At 39.7% G+C, this 16,803-nt stretch overlaps 1 protein-coding gene across 1 annotated transcript in view; it reads right to left on the bottom strand.

The window, feature by feature from the left end:
- The window catches only part of LOC134006331 (uncharacterized), a 53,065-nt gene extending 37,617 nt beyond the window's left edge, over window positions 1-15,448 (bottom strand). Inside the window, exons 1-3 of the mRNA XM_062445420.1 lie at window positions 15,333-15,448; window positions 6,674-6,786; window positions 6,413-6,537 (exon numbers count right to left, since the gene is read on the bottom strand). Coding sequence (XP_062301404.1) covers window positions 6,413-6,537; window positions 6,674-6,786; window positions 15,333-15,448 — 354 coding nt within the window. The remainder of the gene's footprint in view (window positions 1-6,412; window positions 6,538-6,673; window positions 6,787-15,332) is intronic.
- Between the last annotated feature and the right edge of the window lie 1,355 nt (window positions 15,449-16,803).

Below are 16,803 nucleotides of genomic sequence, written 5' to 3'. Positions count from 1 at the left end.
AAGTTGCTGAGATGTGAAGGAGCTCTGGACTGAAGTGAATGAGATAATGTGTTTGACACATTTATCTTTAAGTGGCTGGACATGATAAGTTCACTCCTTTCTTATCCTAACCATATCCTCACATACCTGTTCTATTCCATCTGAGCATTTTGAGAGCACTTTGAGACTAACTGAAATGTGCTTTACAGATAAACAAGAACTCAAACCTACAGGAGCTTATACCCCTGATTCAGTCCTCTCTTGTCTTTCTCCATGCAGCAACCTTGACCACAGGTAATTTGTAGTGGGCCTTCACTGGGTGAGCATGAGAAGAAGTGTGGGCTCAAGGTGATAAGATGCCAAAACACAGTTTAGCTATCAAACCTGCATGACTATGTCTTCTGAACTGAAAATGACAGAAAATATAAAGTCTTGAAATGAATTAAGCTTTAGAACAGTTGCATTATACAGTTTGAATGCAAATTGCCATGCTGTGGGGATGGTGCAAGGCCATCAGACGAAACACAAACAAAACTAAAATATAGGATTTGTGCTTAAATACTGTATATCTGTATATCTCTGTAGGGAAAAAACTAGCTCATTATCTGTGGCATCAAGCTCAGAGTGAGGATTCACTCTGAAATCATAATTGGCATTGGAATTAAAAACCAGAGTGAGACCATGCGTTTACTATGCATAAAAAGTAGTTGAATCTATGACCCAGGAACACCTTTAACATCTGCATATCAAACATGAACAGGTGGTTCCAACAGGATGAGAACCAAACACCCGCAACAGGACTCAGCAGTGAGAGCAGCAGCAGCTCTCTCCATGCTCCTAAATATGTTCAGGGTTTCTCTTCCTTTGTGCCTTAAAAATAATACCATTCCCTTATCAATAATTTCAGACATAACGCTCCCTTTCTTGGAACTTCAGGTATAGTCAAGCTGCCAGTCAAGCAGAAGGTGCACACGTTGCTTGTAATTAAATTTTGGCACCATGATATTCATTTCTGTGCCTGCTCTTTGCCTCCAGTATTATTACTGGTTAATAAAGAATTTGCAGAATACTAGTGGGATTATGAGGCAGTTATTATACATACTTGACATTATTTCTTATAGTTTTAATTAAATCACCAAAAATGCAATTATGTTTATGGCAATGAGCCCCATTACCTGAACAATAATGACAGATGCTTGTATAAAGCTGAATTTACATGTCTATAATGATGTTTGATTTCACATTAGTCTAAAATATATGACATTTCCACACAATTAAATTACATTTCCCTCTCCTTAAGGCTAATGCAAAGCCTGAGGTGAAACGTTTCACTACTCCAAGCAAATGATGACTCATTTTAAAAATAATGGGTTGTCAAAAATGGGGCATAGGGCTGTTGAAAGGGGGGAAAACAAATTAAATAAAAATGGATCGTCGCTTAACCTTAAGCAAACCATGTTAGAATCCATTAAAATACTGTATGAATCTGTGCCATTTTTTTTAGGTTAAAGAATGCTTTGATCTCTGGGAACAATTTCAGAGGCAATAGATAGCAGTAATGTGATTGCTTCTGTCATCATGATTCAACAGATTACATATCTAATCGGTTTGTGAATGGTGAATATAATTTGCACAGATTACAGGCTGCTGCTTGTTGAAACTGGGCCGTTTGACAGTTAGATGATCCTCAGATGGACAGATGGATGGACAAAAAAGACACCACCTGATTTAATCCATGGTGGAAAACATCTAACACATCCTCATAATTAAACGACCAAATAGGTCGATTGATCCATGCTCTCCAGAACGACCCATAGGAGCATATGGAAATGTGTCACCTAATACAGACATCATCTGAACTGCGTCACTTCTCTGGATCATAATTACTGTGACTGCTAGATGGTGTCTGTCACTCAAACGTAACTGTGGATCGTTTTTGGCTACTGAATTTATAACATATTCTGTTGTTTTTCTTGGGAGGACAGGCTGAAAACATCGGATCCTTCTTTTGTAATGGCTCCAATTTTTCCCCCTCAATTGCGTGAGTAAGTGTATAAAGTGTGGGCACGAACATGAGGCATGGACAAACACTATAATATTTTTCACACACATTTTACTGAGACAGAGGCTGGTGCTAAAATGCAAAGTTGTGCAAAACAAATGACACATAAGTGTAAAGGAAGAAGGACTATATATGATGAAATTAAGGTGACTCAGTTGCTGTAATATCCCTGGGGTATGAAGCTAGCTGTTTTAAGAGGGGACATAAGAGGATTTTGTCAGGTTGAGATGCCGACTAATGCTATTGTTCCTACTGGAAGCACAAGACAGCAAAGAAGCTTTTCACACATCTTCCTTCTTTTGTAGTGCTGTTACTGTAGATATAATTTCAAAGTACAAGATGGGGGGAAAAAAATCATATATAGGTAATGCACTTAAAACCAGAGAATGTCATCATCCTTGCATGTTAACGTAAATAAATTTGATATTAACTGTATTGAAAATAACCTATAAAATACGTTTCTCATTTTTTTAATGCAGTTTAAATGTAAAAGCTCAAAAGCTATTTATTAGACATTCATTTCAGACAATTATACTCCTTTCTCAGTTTGTCTTCCTGTCTTTCACTCCCCTTCGCTAATACTCACAATACCTACTTAGCGTGCTCACACATGTACTTAAATAGGCCTCTAAGATACTGTAAATGGCTACTAAGAGTGGGTTTTGATCAAAGAGACCACCAAATTAAATTAGAGAGATGGTTAATGTTACCTTATCTTCTTCTCCTTCCCTCCTGCTGACTTCTGTTTCGCTTTCATCTCCTCTCTTCCCTCCTTCCTCACTTTTATACTTCCTGCTCTCTGTTTACTCAATTTTTCACCAGCCCTAATTTAATCACTGCCTCTTTTACCTCTTCATTTCTTAATCCCCCAAGCTAATAGTGTTCCCAAGGGTGTAACTTGTCATATTGTTTCAATCAAATCACTGTGTCATCTGCATCTACATCTATAGCTCTTGAAAATGCACATCGTTCCAAAAAAGACAAAAAGACAATTTCAAATGGCACATTACTGAAAAGCGTGGCTGATATAATCTAATACCAAGTCAATCCCAATACTTGAACCCGAGTTGCACTCTCATGCGAAAGAGGCATAGCAGTTCCACTTTGCAGGAGAAATGATTTGCATTCAATCTTCAAAAGAAGCATTGCCCGTCTCAACACAACCTAACCTCAATCTGCCAGCAGCAAACAGGGTGTTTAAAAAAAAAAAATCACATATTAAATACCCACCCATCAACAGTTTTTTGTGTGCACAGAAAGAAAGCCGGCTACTGTGGGCCGCAGAACAAATCTGTAAGCAATGAAGGTTCCCCACCCATCCACCCTCTCAACTCTTACAGTCCTAACTAGGGTTTATCACTTGAATCAAGTGATGCTCCCCAGCTATAAAGACTTGTTTAACACTTAAGGGCAGCTTTCTAAGCCTTGTAAACTAAAAAAAATAGCAGATTAAAGGTCTTGTAAAAACATCTGCAGGATTTGACAGTGTGATGTATTTTACATTCATTTAGAGATGCAGTAGGCCTAAGTTGTTTGTTTTAAAACAGGTGAGAATAAAATTAATCGAAGAGGAGGAGAAAAGGGAGGAGGAGATAGAGGTGAGGAAGAGGGATCATAGTGAAAGGTAATTTTTTTAATTCTCTTTCATTTCTTGCTGAGGCCAAAGATACTGAGTACAGATGGTGTGTATCTGCCGGGACAGACAGCCTGCTATTGTATTCAGTTGTATTGTATTCTATTATGTGCGGAGGTCTAGATATGATGTGTACATTATCTCTGTGAGTGAAAACACTCGCACTATAATGCGCAAACAGCCAAAGATGAGTCGTGCGCGTCCGCACGCGCACGCACGCATTTAACCACACATAATCAGCAGCAGCAGCTGCAGAGCCAAACTAGGCGTACAAACTCTTTGCCAAAGCGATGCCGAGATAATAAAACAAGCCACGGGCGTGTTTAACTTCTGAAGAAAAATTAGAGGAAGTTGCTGGGAGCACAAATAGATAAATAGATAAGGAGGGCTGCTTAACTGGGAGTACAGGGAAACGCGCAGACAGCAGAATCTGCGCGTTTGGAGATCGGGCAAAAGTCGCACACACATTTTTGTCAAACAAATAAAACAAAATTAGGCAAAGCAATGTCGTCGTTCTTGTTTGTTTTTTGCTTAAACCGTTTTTTGGGAAGATATGGGAACTTTGAATGAAGTTCCCATGAACAAAGATTTTCCTGTACATACAGTTGAAACACGGCACAATCATAAGGAGGTTTAAAATCACCTGGTCCTACTGGATAAAAAAATCTATATGAGACCCAATAAAATAGTTATTTTACGCATCGTTTTTTTTTCAGCTGAGAGGTTTCTCTCCAAACACAGCACCTCAACCTCTGTGGTTGGACAGAAAGGTTTTTTTGTTTAGTTTAGTTTTTTAAAATGTTTTGTTTTTAGGATAATTGAAGACTCACCTTCCGTAAGATCCACTGGCAGAGGACAACTATGGTCCAACCGAGAACCTGCATGTCACCTTCCTTATAGCGGACCACCCCGAAAAAACTACACGTCTCCCCGACTGAACATATAAAGACACACCGCGGAATCCAAGCAATCCCAACTGGCAGGCGACAAGTAAAAAGTAAGCAGAAGAGCAGAAAAGGTGTTAAAAGTTGTGAGTTTGTTCGGTCAGTGTTACAGTGGTGTCTCTAGGCAAACTTTGAGCAGTGGCTTCAGTTTCTCCGGTCCGACTCATGTGGCACATCCATGGCGTTTGCCTCAGCTTATGCTGGACGTGTGCGGGAAGTTTGTGCGGAGATGAAGTCAGTTTGGAGGGTGGAGGCAAGGAGGAGATCTCATTGAAGATCACCAGCGCTTCTTGTGTTTTAGGATACTGACTGGTTGATTTAGAGAGATGAGATCTCTCTCTCTCTCTCTCTCTCTCTCTCTCTCTCTCTCTCTCTCTCTCTCTCTCTCTCTCTCTCTCCGTGTCTCTCTCCTTGTCCGTGCGCGCGCTTCACGGCGCACAGCAGTTTTCGTTTATTGGCAACCACACTGACCACAACTGCATGTTGAATATTTTGTCCTGTCAGTGTTCACATGATGAGGTGACTACGGTCCACCAGATCAGAGAAAATGCTGTTAATAAGGTTTTAGGCTCCTTACAGTCAGTTACTACCACACAATGACTTATGGCTGCAAAGATTATCACACATTATTTAACACTACAGCTGCCAAATACGCCAAATGTTTATGTTTTCCAGCTTTTCAAATGAGGATTTTCTTTGTCATATATTAAATTGAATATCTTAGGTTTTTTGACTGATAGTTGGACAAAACAAGTCATTTGAAGATGTCCACTTTGGTTCTGATAAACGTCTGTCTGAATGACTGACTGACCAGATAAGTGTCTATTTATTTTCCCCAATGCTTTTTGTTTACCTGACTGTCTTATTGTTTTTCCATCTTTTTCTGTTTGTGACTTTACCAAATATTGACAGCATGTATAACGTACACCAAATGTTTTTTTTTTTTTACTATTCAGAGCTACATCTCGTTGTCTGTCTCCTAACAAAATTTGGATTCTGAATGCATGTATCTCTTTCTGTAAATATCTGTCATACATTAGATTTCATCTGTCCCATGAATACTGTATTTCCTCAAATAAAAGACGGTAGTCAATTAAAAGCTGGGTCTCCATTAATGGCCTGAGGTGTGATTGACATGAACAAATAAAGGATGGGCCCAAAAAGAGGCAGGGGTAGAAAACACTGGTGGATAAACTCCTGGTGCTTGTTATATTAAGTGCATGCCAGTTTACCATAAATATTAGTTAACTGGGTGTTACTCCAGTTATATGAGTACATGCATAGTTGACTGTCACAGAGAGGGGATGGGGATGAAGGAGATGTGATATTGTTTAAATAAGAGGATAACTTTGCTAAGCTGCCAAGCATACATCCATGAGCGTGCATATGGATCCACATGCTACAGTTAAGTGATGCACTGCCAAAGCATTCCAGGTCAAACTGTAGCACCACAATAATTGATCCACACATTATAGTGAGTGGATTACCCGTAATGCAGTAATACAAATTTAACAGAGCAAACAGTAGCAAAACAGAAAACCATGAGGCTTCATATTAAAATATGAGCAAATATGCTTATCAAACAGAAGGAATTGGAAATAAAGGCCTCTCTCATATATGAACCTTGCTTCCAATACAGGCCTGGTACCCTCTGCAGTTGAGGCAGATAGGCACTATTAGAATAAATATAGTAAACAATAGTTAACCCTAACCCTGAAGCCAAAGATATAGATCCATAAATGAAACACAGATATTGCACACTTTCTTCTTCCGATTTGGGACATTCTAGCTCACCTGTGGCATGTCCTCATACTCAGTCTTGCAGTGACAAGGCCAGTTACCGAGACTGCTGGCCCAAGTGTGCATCATGTTGATGGGCTCAGAGGTGGTGAGGTGGGGCTGGCCTGCTCTGTGACAACCTATAACAGATGGAGAGGAGCGTCTGTGTAAAAATGAACTGTTTTGTGGTTATCTGTGACTGTATATATCGTATATTAGCAATCTGTTATCTCCCCTTAACATGCAGGCTTTCTGCAGTCCGTCTGTGTCTCTCACCAGTGTGAGAATGACACAGCACTGCCTCCCTGCGAGGCAAAGTGCCACTGCATGCAGAGGCAAAGCTTAGTAAGGCTGAGATGAATTGAACGCTGAGCTCTACACGGGAGGGACTGGAGTGAAAAGAGGATAAATGAATACTGAAAATGGATACAGATAATCCTTAGCACTGCCATGCACTCTTGCACTAAGTGTATCACAACCCTGTACATATTCTACATAGCCTGTACATAGAAAGTTTTTAATCTGTGTAAAATACCTGACCAGTACAGTTGATTATATGACAGTGGATTTCTAGTAATATAGCTGTATATTTCTATATATTCTAAGTAAAAAGATCAAACGTAGGCCCATGTAACTTATATTATCTGGCAAGATATACAACAATATACAATATAAACCCACAACTCTGTTCATGGGCAGCTAATGACAGAGGAGAGCACTGGAAATTCAAATGTTGTGTGATAAAGTGAAATATCACATACCCATTCTTAAATTATGGCTCTGGTGATATTATATGTTTTCATATTGTCAACAAATCCCATTAATGACCAAAACCAGTAATGACTTCATCCTACTAACAATTATTGCCTGTGTAGCCTGATATACATTAGCCTATCCCTGTGCTAAAGACATCCATTGTTGCTCAACTCTTAATAATTGGACATACCATTGGAGATATTCCTGTAATGTAGTTTATTTGAGGTTTTTTCCTGTCCTGCTGCCGTAAATTAACAAAAAAGCACCAAATCCACAGGTTGTGGACGATATTGGAGCACAAAAACTACTATTACTTTAATTCTTTCTTCTATTGTAAGAATTAATATACTTTATTGTGGGCATCAAAGACCATCAGAGTAAGTTCCTCCGTTGGTTTCTGTCAATCTTATGGCTGCTGTAAATCAGTGTGTTACACTCATTGCTCCATCTTTAGTAGACCATGAAACCCTGTCTATCAAACACAGCAGGTCTCAAAGAATGTGACCATTTCCCATTTTCATCACTGCCCTCCATTCAATCTACTGTCTATGATTTGTATGGCCACAGCATGCTCTGTCCTCCTGTTTTCCCTATTTTTTTCCCCTACTGTCGAAGAGAGGGGTTGCTGGTGTGAGTGCAATTTCTGATCCACAATGGAAGTGGCAGGTAAATTTCGCCCAGCTGCTCCCCTTCTCTGTTCCACTTAGCAGCGACGCTCCTGTTCTGAGTCACTCGGTCGCTGCATGGTTATAGTAAATGAATGAACATGCTCTGAGCAAGAGACTAGTGCATCCACTTTCACAAATATCATCCTCACATCATTATTCCTCTTTTTCCTCCCGAGACATTGGGAGAAAGTTTTCTTTACAAAACTGCACACTTATGAGACTTCTCGTGTGCATCTTCTTCACGTTTGTAAAAATAAATCACAACAGTATGCATCCTTTAAGAAGGCAAATTACTGTGAAGACCAAGTGCATGCAACATCATACACATTTAACCATTAACTAACCTTTCCACACTTTACCATTAATGCTCTTTGATGGATTAAACAAAAAGCAGGTGGAGGTGAAGGAGTGGGTGGTTAAAAAGGATAAGTAAGGAGAACAAGGGTGTGAGCATGATGGAGGAGGAGGACGCACGTTATCGAAGCAGGGTTAGTAGCGAAATGAGGAAAATTAGAAAGGGGATGGGGAGGATGAATGGGAAGTGGTGGCACAGGAAGAGGGGGTAAAGACAGATTGACACAGAGGAGGAGGAGCAAAGGGAGTGGATATCTGAAAGAGGAGGAAGACAAGGAAGTGTAAAAAAAGGAGGGGATTCAAAATTAAGTTGGGTTTATACTTGATGCAACAGGTCAACCACAATCCCACCGTAGATATCTACAGTCTAGATTTTTGTTTTGTAATGCAGCAACAGATGTAATCCACTGAAAGCATCACCACAACACTTAAGAGATACACATATTGTACAGCACATAAGGCCATATTGTGCTTTAAGTATATTCCTGTCTCTTTACATTCTTGCATTTACTTTGGGCCCACTTATACATGTCATGTCTCATATCCAAACAAAATCCAGATGTTTTTAATATTTTTGTTTAGATAAGTTTCCACTCATCAGATCTGACTCATCTGATTGCAATCTGTCTCAGTTCTCCTGGTCGATACGAATCAAGCAGCCTTACTACTAAAAAAAGATCACAGAGTCTTTCTTCAACTTCTTAACATTCATTGTTAATCTCCAGCAGCATCAGAGACTAGTGGGTGAAAACACAAGCAGCCAAAGCTGACCTATCACCGTTATGGCTGCCTCCATGTGTTATTGTAGATTCTGTAATCCCAACGTGTAGATACATTTTTGAGAGGCCGCACATCAGATATAGGTGTCAGTATAGGATATGTAGCCCCATCTGACTGCACATCTATAAACCCACCTTGAAAGTGGTGGAAGAGTAAGATGATGGAAGCACAACAGAGGAAGAGACAGGAGTTCTAGGAACATACAGTATCATATACTAGGAAAAACATCAGCATGCAACACTACTAACTAGAGAATGCAGGATTAGAGGAAATTGCATGCCTTTGCGGAAATTGACTGCATTGCATTGCTGAATAGTGTTCAAATTCTACCATGACTAACATTGCTGGCAGGTGGGATCGATCCTATGACCTCATGTTTGTAAGAAAGTAATTGGCATGTTGGTATGTTGGCATGTTGTCTCAATCAGCAAGGAAGATCAGATTTTCATATTAAGACTTACTTGCTTGAAAAAATGCTACTATGATATTCTTCTCTATCATATTAAAGAGCGCTGGAGTAACATTGCATGACAGTACATAATGAACATGTTAAGAAACGTTGTTTATAAGAGGAGAGGTATGAGGATCATTGCCATGAGCCTTGCAATCTAACAGAGAAAGCTGAACATTAACAGGGCCTAACCACAGAGTCAACAGGGCATCCCTGAAACACAGAGCACAAATTCACACGTTGTTGTGGAAAAATTGATTTCATAAAAAACTAAGCTTCTAGCTCCGAGTTTTGTCCATTATTATTGGCAGCAGGAGTTGCTGGGCATGAGGAAGTACAATGTGTGCACAAAGTGACTGAAGGAAGAGAGAATCTGTAAGTTAAAGAAATGGGAGAGTGAAGAGGCCGAAAGCCTGCAGACTGTATTGAATTCAATGAGAGCATGGCAGCGTTCTCTCTATCAGTCAAGGTTTATATCTCAAAAACTGTAACTGTGTTAATATATTTACATTATAATAAAAGAGAAGGCTTGAGCCAACATTTTAGGGTATAATATATCCTTGATGAATTAAAACTGTGGGAGTGAGACATGTTTAGAATTTTTGGTCTAAATAAATCTTTGCTCTCCCCTCTGCCTAGTCACATGACACACTAGTGAGATCTGAAAAACTCCTGTAAAAGCCCTCAGTTTTGACTTGAATTGCTCCAAAAGTACAAAAGGTATTGAAAAACAGAATACAACTTTGAAAAGTTTTGTGAATGTTATAAAGTTTGAATGGGGTCTGTAGGATGAGGGATGTTTTAGCTCCAAGTGACAAAGGTTTGGATCAAATTCCTTTCCCATAGATTGCCATTACAAATGTTGATGTCAACAATTAATATAACATCACAGGAATATGCTACAAAACAGAAAAAGTAATAGCACACATCTGCTGAGTGAGCTGCACAGTTTAACATGTAAATGATTTTTCTAGTACAAAGTAGGCAGCAGTTGAAAAGGTTCAGAAAATTTGGGGAATGTGGAATAATCCAAAGTAGAGGAATAATAAAGAATGAGAAGAACAAAGTGTTTCAGCAATCACACAATTAGAATATGTGAACCCAATTTCAGTGTCAAATAAAACATACACACTCATGCCATGTTAACTGTCTGCACGTTTATATTCTGATGTATGCACATTCAGAAACACTTGAGTGATTAAGCAAAATCAATTACAATTGCACAAAGCTGAAATTGAAAATCCACAACAGAACAAAGTCCCTTATCTTCTCAGTAAGGTGAAGAATTGTTCTGGGTAATTATGAGTAATTGCAGACATGTCTAAACAAATAAATAAAAAAAGGAATACAAAGGGAATATATAATTAGCCAAGCCTTTGACATTATTTTTGGAAAGCTGGAATTTTTAAAGCTAAAAATGGAAGGCTGTGCAGTCATTACAAACATGACAGCAAAAGGAGAGTGAGAAGAAAAAATATTCAGGATGAATGACAGATTCCCTGCCACTGCATGAGGAGCTCTGGTACATACACAATTACACTGCTCATTCACACGTACCCAGACGGATATACACACCTGCTAACACATACACTGAAGCGCCGATCCTGGGGCGTCTAACTCGGAGGTTAAGGAACACAATGACAAGAGGTCACCTGGCAGTAATGGAGCCTTTTGTGTGTGGAAATAGTCATTTCCTTGTGTAGTCTCGGGGTATCGCAGCAGTGATATGAAACCCTGTCATTTTGTTTTTCTTTCTATCGATTTTAGAAAGGAGAACGTGGGGAAAGGAGAGAGGGTTAGAGAGGCAGCGGAGAGGAGCATGAGCGGTGCGCCTGTTGCGGGTGGTACGACTATGCCATTGTCATTCAAATGTTTTGTTGCAGGAAGGGAATTTGAGAGGAGAATGGGAGATGAGCACTAATGGGGAGCAAAGGGAGAAGTGGAATAATTGGATTTGATTACGTCTGTCTGTCAGAGCAGGACAGGACATAATATGCAGCTGGAATTATTTTGACAGTGTCACATGTGGATGACTCTTTGTGAAGTTGGTGTGATGTGAAGAACTGCTGGAATAAGAATTGTCTCTAGTGACATTTTTTTTATTTGAGTTTGGGAGAAATGTTTGCACAGAGTATATCTAGCTGCTGCTATTTTTGTTTTTGAATATTCCTCTAATATATTCTATTGACATAAAGATAGAAAGGTTAAGTGCAAGAATTCTATGAATTTGAATTTACCTTATTTAACCCCGGCATCATCAGAGGTTAGAGAAAAGGCCTCAGGATAGCCTTGGATAATGAAGACTGAGGTGTGGACTACAGATACGATTTGGATACAAGCTGGGAACTGATCGATTCTAACCCGGAGGCATGGGTGAGTGCCTCTAATGTTGAGAGGTCCTAAACACTCTGTGACCTCAGGTTACACTGCTGATGTGTCCAAATGCATCAGATGATGTACAGCATCAAACTTACCCGACAGCATACAAATAATCCATCACTCTCGTCACATCGATGCTACATAAAATCTAATATGTGTAAATAAATCTACAAATCGCTTTGATCAAATTTAATAAAATTCATCTGTCTGGCTCTGCCACACAATACCAAGAGCTGAAAAAAGTTTCTATTGAATTAATATTTAATTTTAGCTGTTTCAGGTGCATGTTGCGTTTTTACTAAAAATAAAACAACGACTCTCTGACTCTATGAATAAGTCATCTGGTGCTGCAGTATTCTTATAATGGAATCGTCCACCCTACACACTTAACACACACATACACGGTCGCCCATAAAATTGGAATAAAATATTTTTTACTTCTTTCCATGAAATGATTGTGAAAAGTGCTAATCAGTGTCACATATTTATGTTGCGGTTTATGGCACTGTTACGACTCCAGAGTGCTAATGAAACCATTTATGTTGCCTTTTGACTGAAAGGACTTATATTGTACATGGTATGACAGTAGAATAATTTATCAATGTAACATGTAAATAATATCATTAAAAAAATTATTGATCAAATTAATTCATTTTGTTGCTCTAGTTTGAATAAGAGAAGTATGGCAATCCTCTTAATGATCAGATCATCTGCGCCTAAACTTGAAAAATTGTTTGTCAGAGGGAAAAGTTTCAACGCACATGACATATGCCAAACAGCAAAATTCAGTCCAAGACACCTCCATCACAGAATTGATCGATATAGTAAATGGTTGGGCTCAGCTCTATGAAGGAGCTCTCAAAGAATCAAAGCAGAAACAAGGATTCTGCTGAGAGAACTAATCCCCTCTTAAACAGGATGAATCATGCACACTGGAATATCTGCATGATTCAGCCTCTGCCTGCAAGAGGCTGTTTTAGTCCTGTCTCTTTAAGATTCCTGTCCAAGGAGCCCATTTTGTTCTGATAGGCCAGATCCCAGAACATGGGAGATGCTCCAGCATATCTACGTTGTATGGCCTTTGATGAAAGAAATGCCTCTACCAAACTAAATAATTGTTAACAAAATCTGTATCAATCATTCCTTTCATTTGGATCCAGAGGCTGCTCTACAATGACCAACAGAGCTAATAGTAACTAATGTCATGGGAATATTACATTCACAAAGTTTACAAACATCCTCTGGTTATTAACTGTGAATTGTTAAACTATAAACCCTTAGCTATGATACAGCAAAGGCACACAATTCATGGCTATCAGAAACTTTAAGAAAAGCTGTTAACAATGAACTTGCTCATTAGAAAATAATACATTTTATGCTGTGATCAAATCAACGCCTGAGCTGTAATTTATCTGCTGCACTGCTGTCTGCCTGGTCACCATATCAAAATTTGTAGATTACGTTACATGATGTTAATGGGCTAGGAGTTAATTTTGTGAAGTATCACATTCTTACTAACTTAATAGCATTAGTCTGTTACTAACCTCAATCAAATATTCATAAGAAGCTCCAATCCATTATAAATCTAACATAACATTAACATAAATTGCAACAAATTATTGCATTAGCATACAAATGAAATGAAATGTACCTTCAAATCACATGTAACATTAGCTAAATAGCATCACACCAAAATACTGAGTGGTCTGCCCATTCACCACACCACTAACTGAGCCGAAGGCTTTCATGTTTTGCACCAATGTGCGTTCACATGCTACACAATGACGTAATGACCCTTCCTTCTTTCATGGTTTCCTTGGTTCACAGCAGGCTGAAGCCTGAGCTTTTGACTTTCAGTGAGCATTTTTAACCTCAAGGTTTGGAACTTTTACAATGTTTAACATAGACATGAAACATTATAACAGTATAAAAATATAAGAAAATCGCAAAAATATGATATGATCTCTTTAAAAAACAGATACATGAACATTACATTTTACATTTTACTTTACTCAACAATACCAAAAACCTGGCACATAAACAGGAGGTTAAGGTGGTGGAGGGGGCTGTGGTGCAAACAGTGATGGTACGAGTGTATCAGCACAAGGTGATAAAAGCCGCAACGTACATCAGCATGAACAGTTGGTGCTAGCTAAAGTACCAGTGATTTTGAAGCATGAATGAAGCGGCTGATGCCAATCAACTAATGCAAGTGCAGCTTCAGTGCTATGCCTGAACTAACACTGAGCCCCAAACAATAAACAACAGTCATCACAAACAAAAAAATACAGACTTTATGTTCACATGCAGTACATTTTCAGTTCCTTTGTTCATCTGCACGTCCTCCTGCTCATTTCTATGACTGAGAGCAGCCCTACCCTCAGTGCTGTACGACATACAAACACAAAGGCACAACCAGACAAATACACACAGCACAGCAAGCATAAAAAAACACAAATAACCAGAGACACAGTCTACTGTAGCCAGTTGCATTGCATTACTCTATCAGTAACCGTTGGAGATAAAAGCCCCTTTAAGCAACAATGGTTATAAATTACCAAAAATAATCTGGCAGCCAGGAAGCATAGAGGGCCTGTCAGCACTCCGCAACTCCCCATCTGTCACACACACACACAGGCACACACGGGCACACACACAGTCGTGTTTCCATCACTTTAGAGGACATAACATTGCATTTGTTTTCTGGAGACTTATCCTAACCTTTACCATAACCACCCACATGCTTAACCCTAACCTTATCCTAACCTTAACATAACCCCAAACTTACCTAAACTTCAAACCGAGTCTTCATTGTAAAATGAATGACATTAAGGGGACTTGCTTTTTGTCCCTATAAGGGAGTTAAGTCCCCACAACATGAGGAATACCTGGTACACACACAAACACACACGCACACACACGCACACACACACACACACACACACACACACACACACACACACACACACACACACACACACACACACACACACACACACACACACACACACACACACACTCACTAACAGCAGCAGCGTGCATCTGCTCCCACCTCCTCTAGCCCCCCTTCATCCCCACCTTATTAAGATTCATATCCCTGAAAGGTGACTTCTTAGTCGGGCACAGTGACAACCCCCCCACCCCTCACCACCCTGCCCCACAAGCTGCCTGAAGGTATAGGCACAGTGACAGGTAGCTCTTCACTCCCCTGGACCTTGGGCAGGGGTGTAGAGGTGTGTGTGTGTGTGTGTGTGTGTGTGTGTGTGTGTGTGTGTGTGTATGTGTGTGTATGTGTGTGTGTGTGTGTGTGTGTGTGTGTGTGTGGGAGGGGGGGTTCAGGGTGGTATAGGTGTCAAGGAGCAGGATTATCAAGTCAAAGATGCCCCCTGTAGATAAGAAGTCTCTGGGGAGGAATGCCTGTCTGGTAGTGCTGGGAGTTTCAAGCCTCTCTTTCCCTCTCTCGTCTTCTACTACCTATGTTGCTCTTGCTCTCTTGCTGTCTGTCTGTCTCTTTTCTCTCCAGGCTTATCTACCTCTCACCTCCTACGGCTTGCCATTCTCTTTATCCTCTGACACTCTTTCCCCCTCCTCCTCTCTCTGTGGCACTCCTAACTCGGAGCACTCCAACAAATGAATCCAGCCACTTGGCTCCTGATCTGCCATGCTGTTAAAACAAATACTCAACTCCCCATAGCAGCCATATGGGGCAGGCAAAGATTGCACTTATTCTTGTTCCCCTTTTTATCCTTTTTTTTTTGGTAAGAGGTTGAAAGTTCCCTCTTTGTTTGTTTTCTGCGTGAGCATGGCCACCATTGTGTTTGCTTTATTCAGTCTGGCCATATTTACTGTGAACCCTTTAGTCATAGAGCTGCACACTTTTCCGTGTCTGAAATATATTGTTGTGTTGCCTTTGTACTCCACCACATTGGAATTAAAACTATATAGTGGCTACAATGTTGGAATACTGACTAAATTCTTTAGTTTTTGTCTCAAAGTTTAAAAGGACAGAAAGGGTAAAGCAAAAATTCTGATGTATTACAGCTCGGGTTTTACTATAGTTGTTTAGGTTTTGCCATCATTTCATCAATTGATAATGATAACATTGTACTTTGGGAAGACAGCAACATTGATTAAAACAGGTCAGACACAGGGCAATAAATGTGCTGTAGAGTAGCCAACAGTTTAGCCATTCAGCCAGATTATCTATACTGATTTATTTCTAAGTTAAACTGATAGTAAATGCACCTCAAATGTCGATGACAATCCGTCATTGTACAGTAAAACTGTGTCCGCTGTGCAATAACTAAAAGTTGAACCAGGAAGTCAGTCTGTAAACTCTGACGGATGTTTACAACAGACAGTTTAGGTCATAATTTCACTCTCATCGATTTGTTTTAAAATGTTTTTGATCGTCTGATGTTTCTTGTCATGTCTTACTTCTTACCAGCAATGTGACTGGGTTCCAACATATCTGCAGTTATATCAGACCACCCCCAAAAGGAAAGCTACAGTACAGGTTTCAAATTCAGCTGGAGAAAAAGGACCTATTTTAAGTTACAGTAACTCTTCTACGGGATCGGACCCACCGGGCTAGCCTTGGGTGCCCATGACCCTGTAGCATGTTCACCAGTTGTCCTTCCTTGGACCACTTTTGGTACTGACAACTGCATACCAAGGACGCCTTACAAGACCTGCAGTTCTGCAGAAGCTCTGACCCAGTCGTCTAGCCATCACTATTTGTCCCTTCTTAAAGTCGCCTAGATCCTTACGCTTGTCCATTTTTCCTGCTTCCAACACATCAACCTAAAGAACTGACTGTTTATTTGCTGCCTAATAAGTCCCATCCCTTGACAGGTGCCATTTTAATGAGATAATCAATTTTTTTCACTTTTTCTGTTCGAAGTGGTTTTAATGCTTTGGCTGATCAGTGTACATGTTGTGCTGTGTTCAGTTTGTGTTCACTCTCAGTTAGCTGATCCCAGTCAGCTGTGAATTAAGACTCTTTAGATAAATGTTTT

The sequence above is a fragment of the Scomber scombrus genome, chromosome 3, assembly GCF_963691925.1.
Source record: "Scomber scombrus chromosome 3, fScoSco1.1, whole genome shotgun sequence".
In the NCBI taxonomy this organism is placed as follows: Eukaryota; Metazoa; Chordata; class Actinopteri; order Scombriformes; family Scombridae; genus Scomber; species Scomber scombrus.
The sequence above is the reverse complement of the archived record's forward strand: the minus strand, read 5'-3'. Positions and strand labels throughout refer to the sequence as shown.